This window comes from Ahaetulla prasina, chromosome 3 (assembly GCF_028640845.1).
Source record: "Ahaetulla prasina isolate Xishuangbanna chromosome 3, ASM2864084v1, whole genome shotgun sequence".
In the NCBI taxonomy this organism is placed as follows: domain Eukaryota; kingdom Metazoa; phylum Chordata; class Lepidosauria; order Squamata; family Colubridae; genus Ahaetulla; species Ahaetulla prasina.
In genome coordinates, this window is record NC_080541.1 from 160469087 (window position 1) to 160492887 (window position 23801).

General features: G+C 44.7%; 1 protein-coding gene across 2 annotated transcripts in view; it reads right to left on the reverse strand.

Annotated features, from left to right (window-relative positions):
* The window catches only part of LRRC7 (leucine rich repeat containing 7), a 225510-nt gene that overhangs the window by 112154 nt on the left and 89555 nt on the right, over positions 1-23801 (reverse strand). For both annotated transcript variants that reach the window (XM_058176360.1, XM_058176361.1), the window contains one exon: positions 20583-20700. In XM_058176360.1, coding sequence (XP_058032343.1) covers positions 20583-20700 — 118 coding nt within the window. The remainder of the gene's footprint in view (positions 1-20582; positions 20701-23801) is intronic.

Here is a 23801-nt window from a genome sequence, read left to right on the forward strand (position 1 = left end):
TCAGCCGTGGTGGAGGTCATTAGGAACAACTCCACCCACTTAGAGTAAGCATCCACTATAATGATAAAAGTCCGTCCTTGGAAGGGGCCAGCGAGATCTACGTGGATCCTTGCCCATGGCCCTCTGGGTGTCTCCCAGTCTTGGACCGGTGCCCCAGGGGGCGCCGCCCGGGACAGCTGACAAGTGTGACATCTACCTACCCATGTCTCTATTTCCCGGTCTAAGTTTGGCCACCAAACGTAGCTTCGTCCCAGGGCCTTCATGCGTCCAATCCCTGGGTGAGCTGCATGTAGGCACGTTAGTATTTGCGGCCTTAGGGACACTGGAACTACGACCCGGCTACCCCACAATAAACAACCGGCTTGGGTAGACAGCTCGTTCCGCCTGCGAATGTATGGCAGGTACTCTGGTTGCACATCTCTATCCGGCCAACCCCTGCGAACCCAATCCAGGACTTGCGCCACCACAGAGTCCTTTTTCGACTCCCTGCAGATATCTAGTGTAGAGAGCGGGCAGCCAGACTCTTCTATCAGGAGAACGGGCCAGGACGGGGCCGGGTCAGAAATTGAGAGGGGCAAAGGACAACGACTCAGTGCGTCAGCATGGCTAATATCCCTTCCTGGTCTATGTAATAGCCGATACAAATAGGCTGCCAGGAATTCAATCCAGCGTGACATTCGGGGGGACAAAATTTGGGGAGATGGCCGGTCACCGGCCAGCAACCCCAAAAGGGGCTTATGGTCTGTGACCAGCAAAAAAAACCGACCATACAAGTAATCATGGAAACGCTTGATGCCCACTACTATGGCAAGCGCCTCTCTATCCAGCTGACTGTAGTTGCGTTCAGCTGAGGAAAGGGTGCGTGAGTAAAATGCCAAAGGAGCTTCTCTTCCATTCGGAAGAATATGACTAAGGACAGCCCCGATGCCGCAGGGCGAGGCGTCACATGTCAATGACAAGGGTGGGCGCTCATCGTACTGTACTAAAACGGCGGATGAAGTGAGGAGCTGTTTGACAGCGGCAAAAGATGCTGCTGCATTCCGGTCCCAGACCCAGGGTGCCTCAGCGTCTAACAGGCGGTGGAGTGGCTCTGCGATAGTGGCCTTATGGGGCAAAAATGTCGCGTAAAAATTTAGAAGCCCCAAGAATGATTGGAGTTCTGCCTTATTGGATGGCGTAGGGGCATTTTGGATTGCTGCTATCTTGGTGGGGTGGATGCCCTGAGCATCCACTAAAACCCCAGGAATTCTACTTGGGGTACTCCTATTTTGCACTTGCCCTTTTTAGTTTTAATCCGGTTCTCCGAACGGATAATACTTCCCTTACTTTGGTGACCAATTCGGGCATGTCAATAGCGAAATCAATACGTCATCAAAGTAAGGACGACCCTGAATCCCATGGAGCAAGCGTTCCATGAGACTCTGGAAGATTCCTGGGCGACACTAACTCGAATTGGAGTCGTGTGCATTTGAAAGCACCCCGGTGCGTGACGATCGTCTGCGCTAATGCAGTCTCATCATCCACCGGAAGCTGTTGGTACGCTTGGGCCATATCTAAGTTTGGCCACCAAACGTAGCTTCGTCCCAGGGCCTTCATGCGTCCAATCCCCGGGTGAGCTGCATGTAGGCACGTTAGTATTTGTGGCCTTAGGGACACTGGAACTACGACCCGGCTACCCCACAATAAACAACCGGCTTGGGTAGACAGCTCGTTCCGCCTGCGAATGTATGGCAGGTACTCTGGTTGCACATCTCTATCCGGCCAACCCCTGCGAACCCAATCCAGGACTTGCACCACCACGGAGTCCTTTCTCGACTCCCTGCAGATATCTAGTGCAGAGAGCGGGCAGCCGGACTCTTCTATCAGGAGAACGGGCCAGGACGGGGCCGGGTCAGAAATTGAGAGGGGCAAAGGACAACGACTCAGTGCGTCAGCATGGCTAATATCCCTTCCTGGTCTATGTAATAGCCGATACGAATAGGCTGCCAGGAATTCAATCCAGCGTGACATTCGGGGGGACAAAATTTGGGGAGATGGCCGGTCACCGGCCAGCAACCCCAAAAGGGGCTTATGGTCTGTGATCAGCAAAAAAAACCGACCATACAGGTAATCATGGAAACGCTTGATACCCGCTACTATTGCAAGCGCCTCTCTATCCAGCTGACTGTAGTTGCGTTCAGCTGAGGAAAGGGTGCGTGAGGAAAATGCCAAAGGAGCTTCTCTTCCATTCGGAAGAATATGACTAAGGACAGCCCCGATGCCGCAGGGCGAGGCATCACATGTCAACGACAAGGTAGGCGCTCATCGTACTGTACTAACACGGCGGATGAAGTGAGGAGCTGTTTGACAGCGGCAAAAGATGCTGCTGCATTTCGGTCCCAGACCCAAGGTGCCTCAGCGTCTAACAGGCGGTGGAGTGGCTCTGCGATGGTGGCCTTATGGGGCAAAAATATCGCGTAGAAATTTAGAAGCCCCAAGAATGATTGGAGTTCTGCCTTATTAGATGGCGTAGGGGCATTCTGGATTGCTGCTATTTTGGTGGCCGTGGGGTGGATGCCCTGAGCATCCACTAAAAACCCCAGGAATTCTACTTGGGGTACTCCTATTTTGCACTTGCCCTTTTTTAGTTTTAATCCGCTCGAACGGATAATACTTCCCTTACTTTGGTGACCAATTCGGGCATGTCAATAGCGAAATCAATACGTCATCAAAGTAAGGACGACCCTGAATCCCATGGAGCAAGCGTTCCATGAGACTCTGGAAGATTCCTGGGCGACACTAACTCCGAATTGGAGTCGTGTGCATTTGAAAGCACCCCGGTGCGTGACGATAGTCTGCGCTAATGCAGTCTCATCATCCACCGGAAGCTGTTGATACGCTTGGGCCATATCTAATTTGGCAAACACACGGCCCCGCCCCAGGGAGTGTAAGAGGTGTTGGACCACCGGCAGTGGATAAGGATTATGCTGAAGAGCTTTGTTGATCGTTCCCTTATAGTCCGCACAGATCCTCACGGATCCGTCGGGCTTAAGGGGAATTACGATAGGTGTTTCCCATTTTGAGTGGTCTATTGGAACCAATACCCCTTGCTCTATCAATTTATCCAGCTGTTCATCCACCTTGGGCCTCAAGGCCAAAGGAACTCGCCTCGGTTTGAGGCGAATGGGTGTAACCTGTGGGTCTAAACTTAGGGAAATAGGAGATCCTTTGTATTTACCCAGATGTTCGTCAAAACATCAGCGAACTCTATAGCCAATTGGGAAGACCCCTCCCGGCTGGTGTAGTGGATCCCGGTAACATTCAGATCTAGGGCAGCAAACCAATCTAACCCCAAAAGGCAGGGTAGGTCACTCTTAACAACAATAAGGGGCAGTCGGCCATCAAAGTTACGATATGATACCCTGAAGGTACCAACTCCCATCGTTGGAATTGCCCCCCCTTGATAGTCACGTAAGATGACAGAGCAGGGTTGCAACCCGGTCTTGGAGACATTTGGCAAAATGCGTTTCAACGTGGTCCAGGAGATAAGCGAACGGGATGACCCTGTATCCACTTCCATGGTGCACGGTGCTCCTCTAGACGAACGGAGATGTACAATTTATTAGCTGGACCACGGAAAAGCATAGTTAACGAAGACTTCCTCCTCACAATGGGCCACAGCGGAAGAATTCCCTCGGCGTGGAGTTTGTGGCCGGAATCCTCCCCGCGGCTTGGCCGGTTGGCGGGCAGGTCCTTGGGTTGGCATGGTGGCCCTGCAGACCCTGGCCAGGTGACCACGTCTCCCGCAGCGACGGCAAACGGCCGTCCTGAACCTACAGTCATCCCTGGCATGGTCGCCGCTGCAACCTAGGCATTGGGAGGTCGGGCAATAAGTCATGGGGCCGCCCTGCCGTCTAGGTGTCATGTTAAGGCAACGGATGTCCTCGCCATCTTCTGGGAACTCGTCTGGAACGGAGTCCCCATAATGCACAAACAGTGGCTGTCCACTGCTTGCCGGTCTCATTTGGGCGCGCTGGAGCTCAGCGGAAGACCTCTCTGCCATCTCAGCCGCTTCAGCCTCTTCCACAGCAGACTTGAGGGTTAAGTCCCTTCGCGCCAGTAAACGGCGCTGGAGCTTTAAGTCCTTGAGGCCGTATACAAATTGATCCAGCAACATGTTCTCGAGGGCCTCAAAACCGCAGTGGAGAGCGGCAGCTCGCAGCAAAGCGACAAAGTCGGTGACAGTCTGTCCCTCAGTTTGCGCGCAGCGACGAAAGGCATGTCGCTGGGCAATTCGGCACGGCGCTGGGGCGTAATGTGCCCGCAGCTTCTCTATTAAAGTGTCCCAGGAGAGATTGGATACCAGTTGTGGAAAAGCAAGGGTACGTGCCGTTGAAAAAACGTCGCTGCCGCAAGAACTCAAAAAATATCCAAGCTTTCTGGCCGGGGAGAGGTCAGATAAATTGTTAGCAAGGAGAAAGCATCCGAAATGTTCAACATACACGTCCCACAATTCAGCTGACGGGACGAATGGCGAGAAAATCGGCAAATTGTTCGCCATGAGGAGAGCTGTGAGGTGACAGATCCTAACGTGAGCGGCACAATAATCGATTTCGAGCAGCAAAAAAAAACTCGGGTTGGCGTTCCCTAACCCTCGTCGCCAGTGTTAAGTATCAAGAGAACTTACGGACAGCTAGTTCAAACAGACCTCTCCTTTATTCAGGCTCAACAGGAAGATAAAACATACACGGCTCTAACGGAGCTGGAATACACAGAACTGAACTAAAATAACCGCTGACAGGACTTCAGCACCCCGGCTAGCTAGCTGTCAAACGCCAGCCAATAGGAACTCCCTCGGCTTCCCGCTCTTTCGGTTGCCGGCGCTTCAAGCACTCTGATTGGTCGTGAGTCATCCTGGCTGCAACCGGTCGTAGGTGCGAGGACACAACACCCTCACCCTCGGATCGCGCAGTCATAGTCAGCCAAGTAAGCTGGCTGACGACGGCCACGATTGGAACGCCTGAGTACAACCTGCGGCGGAGGAGAGGAAGGCACTTGACTGTCCTTGTCTTGAACAGACGTCTCCGCCAATGGACAGCGCCCATTTGCAGCCGGCCGGAAGTATCGCCAGGTAGGACTTCCGATATTGTGTCTTTCTGGATTGCTGGGAGCTCCGTGAAGTGCTTTGAGATGCATATTCTGCTTGTGGTGCCAAATTGGGCGCCGGGTCATCACTATTGGCTGGGATACCCTGGGAACAAAAGGGTCAGTCGAGGTCTGCAGGTGTCTGTCTCAAAACTCTGTCGGCCGGGAAAACGCCTTGTTGAGGCCTCACTGTTGATTGGTTTTCCCATCGGTGGCCAGGCGACGCCTTAGTTGATTAATGTGGCGCTCCAGATGCGGCCGCCTGCCAGTTGGACCCTATAAGAATACGGCCCAGATAAGTGAACCACGCCCCAGGTAGCCACTTCTCCGTTCCCCAAAACACTGTGCATATACTGGATCCCCAGGGTAAACTGCCTAGTCTGGCCCCCAGTCCTGGAACCCGCTCAGGCGATAAGAGGGTGTAGCCTATCCAGTATGGTTCTAAGACGGCGCCCATCAGCAATTCTGCGGGAGTCTGGTTTGTCAGTTGGCATGGGGTAGTGTGTTGGGCCAGCAAATACTGATTGACTTTCTGCTGCCAATCAGAAGTGCCCAATCGTCCCAACGCTTCCTTTGCTGACCGGACGGCTTGTTCTGCAAGGCCGCTTCCGCCGGGTGGGACGGCGCCACGGGAGCATGTCTGATGCCCAAACTCGCTAAATACACTTGAAATGCTGCCGCAGAAAATTGGGGCCCATTATCCGTTACCATAACATCTGGCAGCCCATGGGTAGTGAACAGTTTGTCTAATATTCTAATAACGGACTCAGCCGTGGTGGAGGTCATTAGGAACAACTCCACCCACTTAGAGTAAGCATCCACTATAATGATAAACGTCCGTCCTTGGAAGGGGCCAGCGAGATCTACGTGGATCCTGCCCATGGCCCTCTGGGTGTCTCCCAGTCTTGGACCGGTGCCCCAGGCGCCGCCCGGGACAACTGACAAGTGTGACATCGACCTACCCATGTCTCTATTTCCTGGTCTAATTTGGCCACCACACGAAGCCGTCCCAGGGCCTTCATGCGCCCTATCCCGGGTGAGCTGCATGTAGGCACGTTAGTATTTGTGGCCTTAGGGACACTGGAACTACGACCGGCTACCCCATAATAAACAACCGGCTTGGGTAGACAGCTCGTTCCGCCTGCAATGTATGGTAGGTATTCTGGTTGCACCTCTCGATCCGCCAACCCCTGCGAACCCAATCCAAGACTTGCGCCACCACGGAGTCCTTCCTCGACTCCTGCAGATATCTCGCAGAGAGCGGGCAGCCGGACTCTTCTATCAGGAGAACGGGCCAGGACGGGCCGGGTCAGAAATTGAGATGGGCAAGGACAACGACTCAGTGCGTCAGCATGGCTAATATCCCTTCCTGGTCTATGTAATAGCCGATACGAATAGGCTGCCAGGAACTCAATCCAGCGTGACATTCGGGGGGACAAAATTTGGGGAGATGGCCTGTCACCGGCCAGCAACCCCAAAAGGGGCTTATGGTCTGTGATCAGCAAAAAAAAACGACCATACAGGTAATCATGGAAACGCTTGATACCCGCTACTATTGCAAGCGCCTCTCTATCCAGCTGACTGTAGTTGCGTTCAGCTGAGGAAAGGGTGCGTGAGTAAAATGCCAAAGGAGCTTCTCTTCCGTTTGGAAGAATATGACTAAGGACAGCCCCGACGCCGCAGGGCGAGGCGTCACAGGTTAACGACAAAGGTAGGCGCTCATCGTACTGTACTAACACGGCGGATGAAGTGAGGAGCTGTTTGACAGCGGCAAAAGATGCTGCTGCATTTCGGTCCCAGACCCAAGGTGCCTCAGCGTCTAACAGGCGGTGGAGTGGCTCTGCGATGGTGGCCTTATGGGGCAAAAATATCACAGAGAAATTTAGAAGCCCCAAGAATGATTGGAGTTCTGCCTTATTAGATGGCGAGGGGCATTCTGGATTGCTGCTATTTTGGTGGCCGTGGGTGGATGCTCTGAGCATCCACTAAAAACCCCAGGAATTCTACTTGGGGTACTCCTATTTTGCACTTGCCCTTTTTTAGTTTTAATCCGGCTCTTCGGAAACGGACTAATACTTCCCTTACTTTGGTGACCAATTCGGGCATGTCAATAGCCGAAATCAATACGTCATCAAAGTAAGGGACGACCCTGAATCCCCTGGAGCAAGCGTTCCATGAGACTCTGGAAGATTCCTGGGGCGACACTAACTCCGAATTGGAGTCGTGTGCATTTGAAAGCACCCCGGTGCGTGACGATAGTCTGCGCTAATGCAGTCTCATCATCCACCGGAAGCTGTTGATACGCTTGGGCCATATCTAATTTGGCAAACACACGGCCCCGCCCCAGGGAGTGTAAGAGGTGTTGGACCACCGGCAGTGGATAAGGATTATGCTGAAGAGCTTTGTTGATCGTTCCCTTATAGTCCGCACAGATCCTCACGGATCCGTCGGGCTTAAGGGGAATTACGATAGGTGTTTCCCATTTTGAGTGGTCTATTGGAACCAATACCCCTTGCTCTATCAATTTATCCAGCTGTTCATCCACCTTGGGCCTCAAGGCCAAAGGAACTCGCCTCGGTTTGAGGCGAATGGGTGTAACCTGTGGGTCTAAACTTAGGGAAATAGGAGATCCTCTGTATTTACCCAGATGTTCGTCGAAAACATCAGCGAACTCTATAGCCAATTGGGAAGACACCTCCTGGCTTGTGCTGTGGATCCCGGTAACATTCAGATCTAGGGCAGCAAACCAATCTAACCCCAAAAGGCAGGGTAGGTCACTCTTAGCAACAATAATGGGCAGTCGGCCATCAAAGTTACGATATGATACCCTGAAGGTACCAACTCCCATCGTTGGAATTGCCCCCCCCCCCCCTTGATAGTCACGCAAGATGACAGAGCAGGGTTGCAACCCGGTCTTGGAGACATTTGGCAAAAGGCGTTTCAACGTGGCCCAGGAGATAAGCGAACGGGATGACCCTGTATCCACTTCCATGGTGCACGGTGCTCCCTCTAGACGAACGGAGATGTACAATTTATTAGCGGGATCTACGGGAAAAGCATAGTTAACGAAGACTTCCTCCTCACAATGGGCCACAGCGGAAGAATTCCCTCGGCGTGGAGTTTGTGGCCGGAATCCTCCCCGCGGCTTGGCCGGTTGGCGGGCAGGTCCTTGGGTTGGCATGGTGGCCCTGCAGACCCTGGCCAGGTGACCACGTCTCCCGCAGCGACGGCAAACGGCCGTCCTGAACCTACAGTCATCCCTGGCATGGTCGCCGCTGCAACCTAGGCATTGGGAGGTCGGGCAATAAGTCATGGGGCCGCCCTGCCGTCTAGGTGTCATGTTAAGGCAACGGATGTCCTCGCCATCTTCTGGGAACTCGTCTGGAACGGAGTCCCCATAATGCACAAACAGTGGCTGTCCACTGCTTGCCGGTCTCATTTGGGCGCGCTGGAGCTCAGCGGAAGACCTCTCTGCCATCTCAGCCGCTTCAGCCTCTTCCACAGCAGACTTGAGGGTTAAGTCCCTTCGCGCCAGTAAACGGCGCTGGAGCTTTAAGTCCTTGAGGCCGTATACAAATTGATCCAGCAACATGTTCTCGAGGGCCTCAAAACCGCAGTGGAGAGCGGCAGCTCGCAGCAAAGCGACAAAGTCGGTGACAGTCTGTCCTTCCGTTTGTGCGCAGCGACGAAAGGCATGTCGCTGGGCAATTCGGCACGGCGCTGGGGTGTAATGTGCCCGCAGTTTCTCTATTAAAGTGTCCCAGGAGAGATCGGATACCAGTTGTGGAAAAGCAAGGGTACGTGCCGTTGAAAAAACGTCGCTGCCGCAAGAACTCAAAAATATCCAAGCTTCCTGGCCGGGGAAGGTCAGATAAATTGTTAGCAAGGAGAAAACATCCAAACGTTTCAACATACACGTCCCACAATTCAGCTGACGGGACGAATGGCGAAAAATCGGCAAATTGTTCGCCATGAGGAAGCTGTGAGGTGACAGATCCTAACGTGAATGGCACAATAACCAATTTCGAGTGGCAAAAAAACTCGGGTTGGCGTTCCCAAACCCTCGTCGCCAGTATTAAATATTAAGAGGACTTACAGACCGCCAGTTCAAACAGACCTCTCCTTTATTCACGAACAACAGGAAGGAAAAATACACGGCTCTAACGGAGCTGGAATACACAGAACTGAACTAAAATAACCGCTGACAGGACTTCAGCACCCCGGCTAGCTAGCTGTCAAACGCCAGCCAATAGGAACTCCCTCGGCTTCCCGCTCTTTCGGTTGCCGGCGCTTCAAGCACTCTGATTGGTCGTGAGTCATCCTGGCTGCAACCGGTCGTAGGTGCGAGGACACAACAAAGTGCCTTTTTTTGACAGGCACCGGTCTACCTTCTTTAAAAATAGCACTGATCAGCTGTAGTGTGGCCCTTTGAAGTGCAGCGGCAGTCATTTAAGGCCGTTTGCAGCTATATCACCACCGAGAGCTTCAGGGACAGAAAAGAGGAACAGCAAGGCGTGGGCAGTGCGAGGGGCAGGGATTTTTGCTACCAGTTCTCTGAACTACCTGCTCCCATTGCTACCGGATCGCACGAACCGGTCCGAACCGGGAGCATTTCACCCCTGGGTTTATCTGAGATATTTTCTCATGTTACAGTTTGGACTCTTTTATCTGACTGTTGTTTTATTAATGGCTTTCCTCCTGTTCTTCATAGTTATTCCAAAACAGAACTGAACAGCTGCCTTGACTATAAAATATGAGATTCTTTCTTTGGTTAAAAATAAACTTAAATTCATTGACAAGTTTGTCTGAATTCTTCTATATTATTCCCTTATATATGGAATATTGTTTTGTGCAGTCCCTGGGGATGTGGTGGCTCAATGGCTAAGACGTTGAGCTTGTCAATTGAAAGGTCGGCAGTTCAGTGGTTCGAATCCCTAGTGCCGCATAACAGGATGAGCTCCTGTTACTTGTACCAGCTTCTGCCAACCTAGCAGTTCGAAAGCACGTAAAAAATGCAAGTAGAAAAATAGGGGCCACCTTTGGTGGGAAGGTAACAACGTTCCATGTGCCTTTGGCATTTTGTCATGCCGGCCACATGACCATGGAGACGTCTTCAGACAGCACTGACTCTTCAGCTTTGAAACGGAGATGAGCACCATCCACTAGAGTCGGGAATGACTAGCACATATGTGCAAGGGGAATCTTTACCTTTTCCCCTGGCTTCTTGTTATTAATTTGTTTTATTACAAATTGAAATGAGGAGGATGACTGGCACTCATTCTGATATTTGTATATCAAATAAATTTCTGTCAAATTTATCAATCCTATTTACATTCCTTTTGCACAGCTTAATTTTTGTTTTCAATCAGGCAGTTTCCTTTTATAGCAATATTTATATTGTGGCATATTAATATTCTTGCTTTAATACACTTCTTTCCATTTAAGTTTATAAAAGCAAAGCATACATCAAACAAGCTCAGTCCCATGATTCTCTGAAAAGAGTTCTGGTGATAAAGAGGGAATACAGAAGAATCATAGTAATACTAGCCAGTTCTCATAAAAAGTAATCTCTTTTACTCCCCTTATACTCATGAACTTTAAAGACTGCAATATGCTGCCAAATCCCTATTGCTCTTAATCAATGCTAATTTATACCAGATACCATGGAATATGTAAATAGCATGCCATGAAAAGAATTACACTTATTTCTTTGTATTAAAAAAGGGAGGGCAACATATTTCTTTGGAGTTGCTAGGTATTTGGGCAATTCAACAACCACAACAAAACAGTCAAGTCTCTCTACCAAAGTGCATCTTCCCAAGCAGAAGTCTTATAAGATGTCTAGAGGTAGGATTCAAATTCAAAAAAGAACTAGTTAATATTGTAAATTTCAGAGTATAAACTAATGTCTATCTGCAATTATTTTTATATAATATCTTTATTAGACTTCAACATCAAACATTAAAATACAAACTAAAGAGAAAAGAGAATGACAAAACAAATTAAAGTGACAAAAATGTATACATCAAACAAATGTAACCAATACAGCGATATTAACAATACAACCACCTTTCTCTAAATTAAACAAATAATACCAATCTATAAAATATTTTAAAGTACTGGTAGTTAATATATTTTTAAAAAGCCAGTATTCATAAAATGTTCTTCTTTTTATTTCATCTGAGAGATAGTAAATTATCAAATAGAAATAACCTTATATTTAAAGAGCTACAATATTTTTTTAGTCAAATCCAAGATAATCTTCAAACCCCAGATTCAAATTTCATATCTTTATCTTGTAAGAAATCTAACAATGGTTTCCGGATCACATAAAATATAGTTACTTTCACTAAGCAAACAGTTAATTTCACCATTGCAACTATTTCTATTTCAAAATCCATTGTTTCCAATATCTGTGTTCAAATTATGTATTAATATCAGAAAGTACTGCTAATATTCTTTAGTCACAATAATCTATTAAGAATTGGTCCAAGACAATAATAGGATGGCACGCTCAAGTAGGTTTTATTTGCTTTGCCTGAAAGCATACAAATTTTCTTCTTAGCTCATGAGTCACCATCACTATAAGTTCTTATTTTTTTATTACTATGCACAGTGTAGATGTTTATTCTGCAAATAAAACAGAGTATATAAGCTTAGTTAAAATGCAAAAGAGGCTGCAAATAAATAACAAAGATAAACAAAGAATCACATTCTGAATTTATTGCTCAGAAAATAGCACACTGTCCTTGTTCAAAGACATTTTCTCTTTGAAAAAGAATGAGCATTTCTAATGTGTTTTATTTTTTAAAGAGCTGTTTGTCATGTTTCTGTTTCTGATTACATTTGGAAGTAATCTAGCAGACAGCTTGGAAATGAAGAAGAAGGAATTGCATATACTGTATCTTCTCAATTTTAGTTCTGCCACATCAGAGGACCAGGAAGCACAACTACTTATGGTTCCCTATAATTTTTGTGTTTTTGGTGTACAATCCCCTTCACTGCTCTGTGAATTTAATTTAAACCTCTGGAAATTAGGAGGTGGAGAGGAGGAGGAGGGAAGGGAAGGAAAAGGAGGGGGGGGAAGACTGTAACTGAGGCTGCAAGAGGAGAAAGGATAAACATTCCATTGAATTTGTTTAACTGGTTCTTAGTATACTTAGTAACATACTGTATTTAAATACTATCTGTAACTTAAAAGAGGTTCATTCTCTGTTAATTAAAATTTTAATTTCATGTTATCAATTTTTCCAGCTCAGCTTTAGAATGTGGACCTAAAACAGTGAAATGCTATCTTGTTTGATGTCTTTCAATCTTAGATTTGGGATCTTCCAATATTAGGTTTGAGATCTTCATCTAGGTGGCACTGGTGGGTCAGTGTCATATTCCCCTACTACAGTATCTTGGAAGTTCAATAATTTTTCAGAGCATGATAGAAAAGAAATTGTAAGAATAAAATAGATGAATACTGTATATGTATTTTTAAAAAAAGAGGGCCTAAAACAAGCATCCGCTGAAAATTCTTCTTATGGCATCTGAACACTGGCAACCAAAGATGACTTTTGTAATTACCGTATATACTCGAGTATAAGCCGAGTTTTTCAGCACGTTTTTTGTGCTGAAAAACGTCCCCTCGGCTTATACTCGGGTCTATACGGCTTATACTCGAGTTTTTTTTTTTAAGCCCCTCGGCTTATACTCGAGTATATACGGCTTATACTCGAGTTTTTTTTTTCTTTTTCACATTTTACCGACGGCGCGGGGAAGCCCTGCGGTGCAGTGAGAGGCGGGCGGGGAGCCGCCAGCCTTCTCAGCTGAGGGAGGGAGGGTTTCCCCAACCGGTAGGTGCCTCATTTCCCACCCTCGGCTTATACTCGAGTCCCCAGTTTACCCCAGTTTTTGGGGTAAAATTGGGGACCTCGGCTTATACTCGGATCGGCTTATATTCGAGTATATATGGTATCTGTTATCACAAGTATCACACCAACCAAGATCCTTTAGAAACATACACCTCTTTTATCAGTTTAAGAAAAAAAGATAGACTTTTTCTTAAACTGACTGCTATTAACTTTTTTTTTTAAATCAGGGTCTTTTTCCTGAGGTAAACTAGTTTTAAAATATTAAGCAATATACTAAAGGAGTTTCAAAACTGGAAGCAAATCCATATAGAGGGCTGTGAAAGTTTAAGATTGTTTTAAAAAGTGATAAAATAGCACCGCTGTTCCTAAGGATTTCATAAGTAATGCAATATTTATTTTAATGATGAATCTTCTACATTATCAAACACGTTGTTTATTATTCTGGCAAGATAGGATCAACAGAGTTATCCAAACAAAATGCTGTAAAATTAAGACTAAATTAATTTGTAAGAATTTGGCCTTTTTGAGGGTTTTTTGCTCATAAAATTCTTCTGTGAGTTTAGAAATTGCTTAGTTTTAGGCAATTCCCAGCCTAATATGGAAGCTATATTAAACTGCACTCTACAAAGTATACCATATCTCCTTTCTATTTTTTTTAAAAAAACTTTTTAGCTGGGTCATCAAAGATTCTGAGATTCTACTGCAAGTTATTGAATAAATAAGCATTTAAAATCTCCTCACAATTTTCATATTTATAGCAGAATGAAATAGAGTTTCCTTAAACACAAGCATATAAAGTGAATATTATTTTTCCTTTTTTAATATCCTCTGTAATTAATGTAACATTTTGCAGCAGTATGAAACAGGAGCAGTACTTGGGCTGCGCTATTGAGTTAGCTCCATTCCTAGGGAAAGTTGCACTTATAGTTTATTTATATCAGTGAAAATAGCTATGGGATTTTCAAAAATTCTCCAGGCAGCATTTCTGTTCCTTATAATCATTTTGAGTGCTCTTTGGTTTCATTGTTCCCAAGTTGCTTACTGTATTTCTAAAAAAGAGAGAGACCACTTTAGTTTACTTTCTAAATATTTATTTTTATTCTGACAAGAGGATGAGAAATGATTTGTTCTAATGCTAGAGATCTACAAAAGTAAAAAAATGTACCTTGCATAGAATCTATCACAAGTAGAAGCAAAATGTATTTAGATAGGAAATTATTTTGATGCTTCTCCAACCCTTAACAGACTGAAGATAGAATTGCCATATGCCATATAAATATTGCCATTACTACACTATGCTTTCGTGAATTTTATCACTATTATAAGGCTATAAAATATGTTTAAATTGCATAATCTAGAAGATCACCAATCATGTATCTGTTATCCATGTTCTAGGTAGTTTTAGATTTCTCCTCTCCATGTTCATTAATATAGTGCACAAATAATTGCACAAATTTAGAAAAGATTTTGAATTACAAGCTGAATATTATATTTCTGTGTTGCTTTTGATCTCCTGCATTCTTGCCACAAGTTCTACTACTTCACTACCTCAAGCTTCTCCCCCCCCCGCCTTTGCTTCACACCTACATCTTCAGCAACTGTCACTTCAAGAACTATAGATAATTGAACCATATTTGAACTAAGACAAAAATATCAGTTAAAGCACAAAGCTAACAACACACAAATTATCATGCTACATTCTCTTGCCTGCCCCCATCTCATTTTTTTTCTCCAGCATACATGAGACAGCATAAACTGTCTCAAAAACAAGAGTATTTTTTTAACACTAGTCAGAATCAAAGATTCTGATCCTGGTTGCTTTCAATTATAATGTACCGTATATACTCGAGTATAAGCCGACCCGAATATAAGCCGAGGCACCTAATTTTACCACAAAAAACTGGGAAAAACTATTGACTCGAGTATAAGCCGAGGGTGGGAAATGAGGCAGCTACTGGTCAATGTAAAAAATAAAGATAGAGCCAAGTAAAATAACATGAATATTTATTTGAACCAAAAACAATAAAAGTGCAAAAGGGGGAAGGAGGATTCCCAGCTCTAAACAAAGGGAAATCCCGGAATGCCAGCGCGAAAGGTGGTGCTCGCGTTCCTCCTCCCTTGCTCAAAAGCCCCAACATGATATTGGAATTGGATGCCATTATATACCTGCTGAGGGGATAATTTGAATAACTTGAAAGATATAAAAGCTCTAAACATATTTGTTTAAAAATCTAAAATCTATACTTAAAATAAATGAATATAAAGTAATAAAGTTCTTTAAAGTTGTAATTCACTTTGCTGCTGAAAAAGAAAGGAAGCTTAACACCTTAAATGGTATTTATTAACTGAAATATCATCAAATCAAATATATAATGAGGTATATTATAATGACCTTTGTTTTCAGAAAGAAGCATGATGGAAGTTTTTCAATAAAGGGGGAAATATAGAAAAACCTTAGTGTCATGCTCATATATCATCTTTACAGATGTTGTTAACACTATACTATGGCAGCATATGATGGTACAATGTTTCAATCAATTTCAGGATGAAAAACTCATCAATGAGGAGGAGGAGTATAATTTATTAACCTTGTATGATATCAGTTTCTCAAGGACTCTAGAAGGACCCGAGGAAGAAATCTCTGCCCCCTCCCCACTTTCCCTTTCCAACCCAGCCTTCCAAGGGGACCCGAGAGGAAGAAATCTCTGCCCCTCCCACTTTCCCTTTCCAACCCAGCCTTCCAAGGGGACCTTTGAGGGAGAAATCTCTGCCCCCCCCCCACTTTCCCTTTCCAAGGCAGCCTTCCAAGAGGACCTCTCGAAAAGAGCGAAAGCTTTCTCCTGGTCATTTTACCACCACCATACCCTCCACGCCGCCATCCTAGGCTGGGTTAGAAACAAGGAGGGGGAAGTTCAAGGACCACATCGATGGCACGAGCTCAGATTGCCGGCTGGGGATGATGGGCGCTGCAGTGCGATCTCGGGTGAGACTAGGGGGGAAGAAAGAATGACTGTTTCCCCACACCCTAGGATTGGGAAAACATTGACCCCCTTAGTTGCGGGAGAAGGGTTGCGCTTCAAAGCGGTCGCCTCCATCCATCAATCCATCCTTCCTTCCTTCCTTCCTTCCATCCTTTTTTTTTCCCAGCGGCGGTGCGTGTGTGTGACATGCAAGCAAGGCGTCTCACGGGCATGTGAACTGGGTATGTCTAGTTTAGGGGTGACATGATAGGAACATTCCAATATCTCAGGGGCTGCCACAAAGAAGGGGGAATCAAACTATTCTCCAAAGCACCTGAGGGCAGGACAAGAAGCATGGGTGGAAACTAATCAAGGAGAGAAGCAACCTAGAACTAAGGAGAAATTTCCTGACAGTTAGAACAATTAACCAGTGGAACAACTTGCCTCCAGAAGGTGTGAATGCTCTAACACTGGAAGTTTTAAGAAGATATTGGATAAGCATTTGAAGTGGTATAAGGTTTCCTGCGTAAGCAGGGTTAGACTAGAAGACCTCCAAGGTCCTTCCAACTCTATTATTCTGTTTTTTGTTCTGTTTTCTTTCTAATCTATCTATCTATCTATCTATCTATCTATCTATCTATCTATCTATCTATCTATCTATCTATCTATCTATCTAATTAGCTAGCTAGCTAGCTATCATTATCTCGCTCAAAAGACAAAACCTAAACACGAAGTTGTAGCTGAATAGCCCTACATAATTTAGCTTTTTCCAAGCTGGTGATTTCCAAAGGCTTTGAAATGCGACTTTCCTCATCCTCTGCCAGGATAAGCTGATGTGCTCAGAAGGCTGGGAATGGTGGCATTTCCTACATTTCTTGTGGGCAGAAGGTGGACCCCTATGTTTCCTTGAAAACACCTCCCAATATTTATTAGAGTGACTTCTCTCCCCAGAAGAAAGGTGCGAGCGCTGTTTAACAATCCCGTCAGCTAAATCCTATCGAGTCAAAGGGGCCAGTCAATGGGGCTAGGATGGATTCTGGGGCACCAGGGGCCCTTTTTGTGCCGTTCCCCAACCAGGGCGGGCCAAGCAGCCGCTCTTTAGCGGCTCTGGAATGGATGTTGAGGTAACCCAAGAGGCAGCCTCTTTTCAACTCCCCGCCTTTTTAAACGCGTCCTGCCGGGCGGCGACAGGGACGCGGACACCAAAAGCGGCGCCTGCTCTTCTCCGCTTTTATTTTATTTTAGTATTCAATCGGCAGCAGAGGCTCGAGCCTTCTGGGGCGCCGGGAAAAGGAGCCGAGGAGCTGCAGCAACGTTGCAAGAGAGCCGAAAAGAGGGGTGGGGGGGGGAGAGAAGCAAAAAAGAAGAAGAAGCAGCAAGCTTTCCAGCCGACTTCGGTGTGGCGCGAGAATCCGATCCACCGCCTCCTTCCCCCGGCCGACAGGGCTGAACTGCCGCGCTGCACCACCACTTCCCAAAACAGATTTCCAGACTTGGAAGCAGCCCGCCACGAAAGGAGGAGGAGGAGGAGGAAGCGAAGGCGCGGCTGCTCCTGCTGCTGTTCGCTCTCCGCCCCCTTCCAGCGCCTTGACGCAGAGCGAGAGAGAGCAGAGAAAGGAACCGCGCCGTCCGACCGGCTGTGTGTGTGTTTGTGGTGGGGGTCTCGTCCCAGCCACCCACCCACTCGCTCCCTTTCCCTCTTCGCAGCGTGGGCTGATCTTAGAAGCGCTGTCGGCGGGGCCGTCGCCTCCTCCTCTTCCTCCACGCTCGCTCCTCTTGCACGCCCTCAACCCCCATCCCCACCCTCTCCAGCGTGAAGGTCACCTCCTCCTCTTCCAGGCGGCGGCGGTGGCGGCTCCGGCGGGCGCCACAGCCGGCAGCTCCGCTTCCTCCCACCTTCCTCCTTGCTAAAGGGCCAAAGTCGGCTCCCCGCCCGCCGCTGGGACCCGAGCCAAGCGGTCGCAGTCCAGCGAGCGGTGGCGACATGCCGGCGCCACTCCGCTTTCACCGTTCGGCTGGACTGGGACCGGCTTGGCTCGGGTCGCAGTAACTCCGCCAGGCTGTGCGCGAAGAAACCATTTAAAAGCCCGCCAGGCTTTCTTCTCCTCCGTGCTTCAGAAGTTGGGCTTTTAAATGGTTTCTTGGCGGCACAGCCTGGCGGAGTTACTGCGGACCCGAGCCAAGCGGTCGCAGTCCAGCCGAGCGGTGAAAGCGACATGCCGGCGCCACTCCGCTTTCACCGTTCGGCTGGACTGGGACCGGCTTGGCTCGGGTCGCAGTAACTCCGCCAGGCTGTGCCGCGAAGAAACCATTTAAAAGCCCAACTTCTGAAGCACGGAGGAGAAGAAAGCCCTGGCGGGCTTTTAAATGGTTTCTTGGCACAGCCTGGCGGAGTTACTGCGGACCCGAGCCAAGCGGTCGCAGTCAGCGAGCGGTGAAAGCGGAGCGGCGCTCGGCATGTCGCTTTCACCGTTCGGCTGGACTGCGACCGGCTTGGCTCAGGTCCGCGCAGCGAACTGCTCAGCCTTGGGCAAATCCCGCCGGACGATCTCGCCACCTCTTTGGCGTCTCCTGTGCGGGGTTCCCGAAGTACATCAAGACGTAGACTCGAGTATAAGCCGAGGGGGCGCTTTTCAGCACAAAAAACGTGCTGAAAAACTCGGCTTATACTCGAGTATATACGGTAAACTAAACTAGAATTCCAGTTCTAATATCATACTCTGGCTACTTTAAATCAGGAAGCATTTTTTTCAGTCTTCTCCTTGCAGTTGTTTTGGATGATTGAGTTCATGAACCAACAAATATTGCTGTTGTTCAGTGAACACAAAATCTTGAGGAAATCTGGAGCTAATAATTGTTCAAAACAATTGAACATTCTAAGCCCTGGACCATGGACCAGTCCCAATCCACAACCCAAGGAACAGGGATGCAAGCGAGTGAAGCTCCATCCACAGATGCACGGGATCTAGGCAGCATGTGAAACCATAATCCCGGTCCATGGAAAAACCATCCTCCAGAGAACTAGTCCCTGGCACCCAAAAGATTTGGGGCCACTGTTCTAAAATATTATGTGAAATGGTCTGAAAAGCAATATAGAATTCAGCATGCTATTGCTCTACCAGCATCATTTGGTTAATAATAAATATTCCTACTGGGCGAAGAGGCGGCAATATAAAACTAATAAACAAACAAACAAACAAATAAATATGATGATAAAATGTCATATCATATTCCCTCTTCAAGTTTTTCACCTGTCTGCTCTTTTTTCACAATCATCCTTTATGCACATAGCAGTAAATATGATAGGTTCCATCTTATGGGGTTTCAGTACATGAATAAAACTAGTCACATAAAGAAACGAGAAAGATAGAAAAGAATGGTAAACTAGAAAAATGAATAATTATAATATGTCAACTGATTTTTTTAATCCTGATTGATTGATTGATTGATTGATTGATTAAGGACCATCAAGTTGTTGTTCACTCTAGAACCCACATCTCTAGATGTTCTTCATGAAGATTTGTCCCTAGCCTGGTTTGCTATGTCTTCCAAAAGTCCGTCCATCCTGCTGTTAATTGTCCTCTTCTCTTTCCTTTTACCTTTCCCACTATTAGATCCTTCTCCATAGCCCTAGATATTTGTATACTGTGTCCAAAGTATGGTAATTTGAGCTTGATCATTTGTGCCTTGTATGAGAATTTTGAGTTGATCTGTTAAATGACACATTGATTTGTTTTGTTAACTATCCATCATAATATTTTCATGACTCTTCTCCAACACAAAGTTCAAAAGCAGTAATACCGTATCTATCCTTCTTCAATTTTTGTTTCCACTTTTTTAAATCTTATTTTCTGAATTATAGTTTTTGAGTTTAGTCAATGCGGTAAAAAACTATCAATTCTGTAGCTTCAACTTAAATTTAGAAGGTTATTTTTAAACTAAGCAAAACTATGCATTAGTTTCATAGTAATGTACTTGTTCACAATAAAATATTAAATATTTAAATAATATCTTATTTAAAGCTAATTACATACATACATACCTCTACATTAGAAAGTATTTTTCTGTTTTAGAAGAGAGAACCAATTTGTATAAAGAATTTATCAAAATAAGAAAATATTTTGTTATAGTTAACATTGGCTGAAATAGTTTTGATTGTGGAAATGCAATTTATATTCAATATAAAATATATTTAAGGTATACTAACAACTTGTATCTTGTCCTTATGGAAATAATGGGGCTCTTCTGAAAACTGAAGCAGTTACTACAATAGCTCTGCTGACTTATTCTCTTTTTACTTCCCTACATCAGCTTAAATAAGGCAGCTAGATGCAGAATTCAACTACCGAGGGCACAACAGCAAATAGCATTCAAACACTAACATTTGCATAGTGTCATGTTTGTTCAGTTTTCTGAAATGTGGTTATTATGCAATGGCAACTGATATTTCAGTGTAGTTGGTGTTCTCAAATCAAGAAAGCTTTTTATTCAAAGGTTAAATTATCAATATATAATATTTTGGAAATAAAATTAGCTATACTTGTAATCTTTTGAAAAGAAGAATAGAATACCTATTATCCTTCCCTTGCTAAACATTTATGAATCTGGGGTAAAACAAAATGAAACGTATTTTTCTTACCATTTTTACTGATGTCAAGTTCTTTGAGATTAACTAAACTGGCAATGCTGGTTGGCAGGCTTGAAAGGTCATTATCTGGGATGCTCAGTTTACGTAGAGCTTGACAGTTGAATAATTGCTAAAAAAGCAAGAGAAAAATAGTTATAAAATTTCTCATAAAATTTTAGCATGTTTTAATGTTTAGTGCAATTCTATAAGAGAGAATAAAACAGAACATATATAGTATAGTATAATCACCAGTAAGAATCAGTAGACATATTTTCTCTTTAATCATGTTTCTACTTCACAGCCACAGCGAGAGAACATTATCTTCCACATAAAAACAGTAAGAAGATATGAAACTAGCAAAGAGAGGTTAATAAGGTTTTTCTCTTAACAAAGTTTCCTAACAAGAGTGCAAAAAATAGAAGGGTTACTGAGAAAAATCTGGGGGTACATATGATTTTGCAGATTTTTAAAAGTAAGAAGAAGGACACATGCTGATCAGGAGATGCTCACCTTAACTTATAACTTAAGTTATAATTTAACTTCCCGAAGGCCATCACTCTGCTAAACAAATAATTCCCTCAACATTGTCAAACTATTTACTAAATCTGCACTACTATTAATCTTCTCACCGTTCCCATCACCAATCTCTTTCCACTTATGACTGTATGACTGTAACTTTGTTGCCTTATGATTTATATTGATATATTGACCATCATTTGTGTTGTAAATGTTGTACCTTGATGAACGTATCTTTTCTTTTATGTACACTGAGAGCATATGCACCAAGACAAATTCCTTGTGTGTCCAATTACACTTGGCCAATAAAAAATTCTATTCTATTCTATTCTATTCTATTCTATTCTATTCTATTCTATTCTATTCTATTCTATTATAATTACCTTAAAAAGGGAAATAACACCACTATTTAAATTTTATATCATTTTATTTAACTGTGAATTAAAGCAGAAGCAGAATCTTGCTGCTGTAGGATTTGCTGTATGTGTGCAAGTGTGCCTGAGTCAGTTTTGATTCCAGGTGACTGCCTAGACAAATCCCTGCTATTTTGTTGCCTGCATTTTCAGAAGTGGTTTCATTCTAGGGTTAAGGAAGAATGACTGGCCCAAGTCACCTAGCTGGTTTTGTACTTAAAGCAAGAGTAGAATTCACAGCCTCCTGATTTTTAGTTCAGTGACTTTAACCTTTACATCAAACTGACGTTCACAGTAGAATCAATAAAACTTATTATTATTCTTAGAGGGCAAACATCTAACCTATGGGAAATAAAAATTCATAGAATTTATGTTGAAGAAACTGCAAATGAAGATTTCTGAAATATCTAATGTGTAGATTTGCATTTGCATAACTGCCTTTGGTATATTTCATGAAGTGACCTATCTGTTCAAAATGTATTTTTTTAGTAGTCTGAGAATAATTGATTAAAAGCCACTCTTTGGCACAAGTAAATGCAGCAGCATAGTGCAAACTAATTTTCATTATGAAAATGGTTTTCTTAGGAATAATGTTTTCATCCACCCTTTATTGTGAAATAAATAATACTATACCAAATGTGAGAAATGTTATGAAATTACTTGCAACAGCCTTTTTATTATATACATTTTCTCAGGAAATCTTATTTGTCCAAAACCGATAATGATCTGAAACATTTAAGCTGACATTACTGATATGTACCGTATTTCTCCAAAAGGATAACCCACTTTGAAAATAAGCCCTATCACGTTTTTGAGTGCATGTGATCAAATTAAGCCTCACCTACAAACTTAGCCCTAAGTAAGACCCCGCCCACCCTGGGGTGCAGGCAGTGGGGCAAGGTACACAGGTAAAAAATAAGCTAGGATGTGGATGGGTGGTGGTGAAGCTGCCCTACTTACCAGGCCTCGCACACCCCGACACCTACCTCGCCTTCTTCTGTAGCCACTTGCCGCCACTCACACGCATCACCCTGGCCTCCATTCACCTTCAGATACCCGCCGATATCTGTTATCTGCAGCCGATAACAGAGCTCAAGATCAATCCAAAGCTCTGTTATTGGCTGCAGATGCTTTTCGGCAGGCATCTGAAGGCGAAATGGAAGCCAGAGCGATGTGTGCGAGTGGCAGTAAGCATCCGTAGAAGAAATGGGCCAGCAGTGGGCTCCTCCTGAGCGGGGCTGTCGGTGCTACCGCCGCAAGGTGAGTCAATAATTAGAACCCTCCAAAAAGAAGGCCTGGCCATTTTTTCAGTGGTCAAAAATTCAAGTCACCAGGAATTAAACTCAACTTGAAAACAACTTCAATCTGTTTATTCTTTTTAGAAAATAAGGTCTAAACTGCCAATATTACTGTTAGCATAAAAGTAGAGTGAAATATATATTCTCAGTATAGTGTATAGTTCTCAACCCTGAAAGGCATCTCAAAAGTTCCATAGTTGGAAAAGATTGGTATTTGAGCATGTTTGAAAGGAACTTTATGGTAATTAATGATTCTAGTCTTGAAAAATATAAATTGTCATTATAGCCTTGTTAATATAATTCTTGATTTTAAGAAATGCCAATAAAACTTTGGACTTTAGCATTGTCTGCCCAATTAATATGTAATAAGTTGTTAGGCTTATTTGGTGTATTTGTGCCTCAAAAGCTTTAAACTAAGCAGTTCAACAAAAGTATGTATTTTAAAATGTTTTTATAGGTATGGAGCTATAGGCTTGAGTGCTAACAAAAAAATGGCAAGGATTATTTTTTCAATTTAAGGTCAGCACTTGCTGATAAGGAACTGTTAGGAACAAAATTTATACACATAATACACATTGTATTAGTTAAAACTGGAGGATTATTTATTTATTTATTTTTATACCGCTTTTATTATTTTTATAAATAATTCAAGGCAGAAAACATACACCTTCCTCCTATTTTCCCCCCAACAACCACCATGTAAGAAAGCTGAACTGGGCTGAGAAAGAGTGACTGGCCAAAGATCACCTAGTTGGCTTTCATGGCTAAAACAGGACTAGAACTCTCAATCTCCCACTTTCTAACCTGGTGCTTTAACCACTAGACCACTGGTTACCAACTGGTGGTCCGTGGACCACTGGTGGCCTGTGAGAAAATTTTGATGGTGTGTGGAGAAATCTTCATATTTTTGCCGGTGCATCCTGATAGAGGAACTGCTCCGGGATGACCAATGGGCCGGTCCTGTGAGTGTGATTACTACAGCTCTAGAATATGGGACCGGCTGT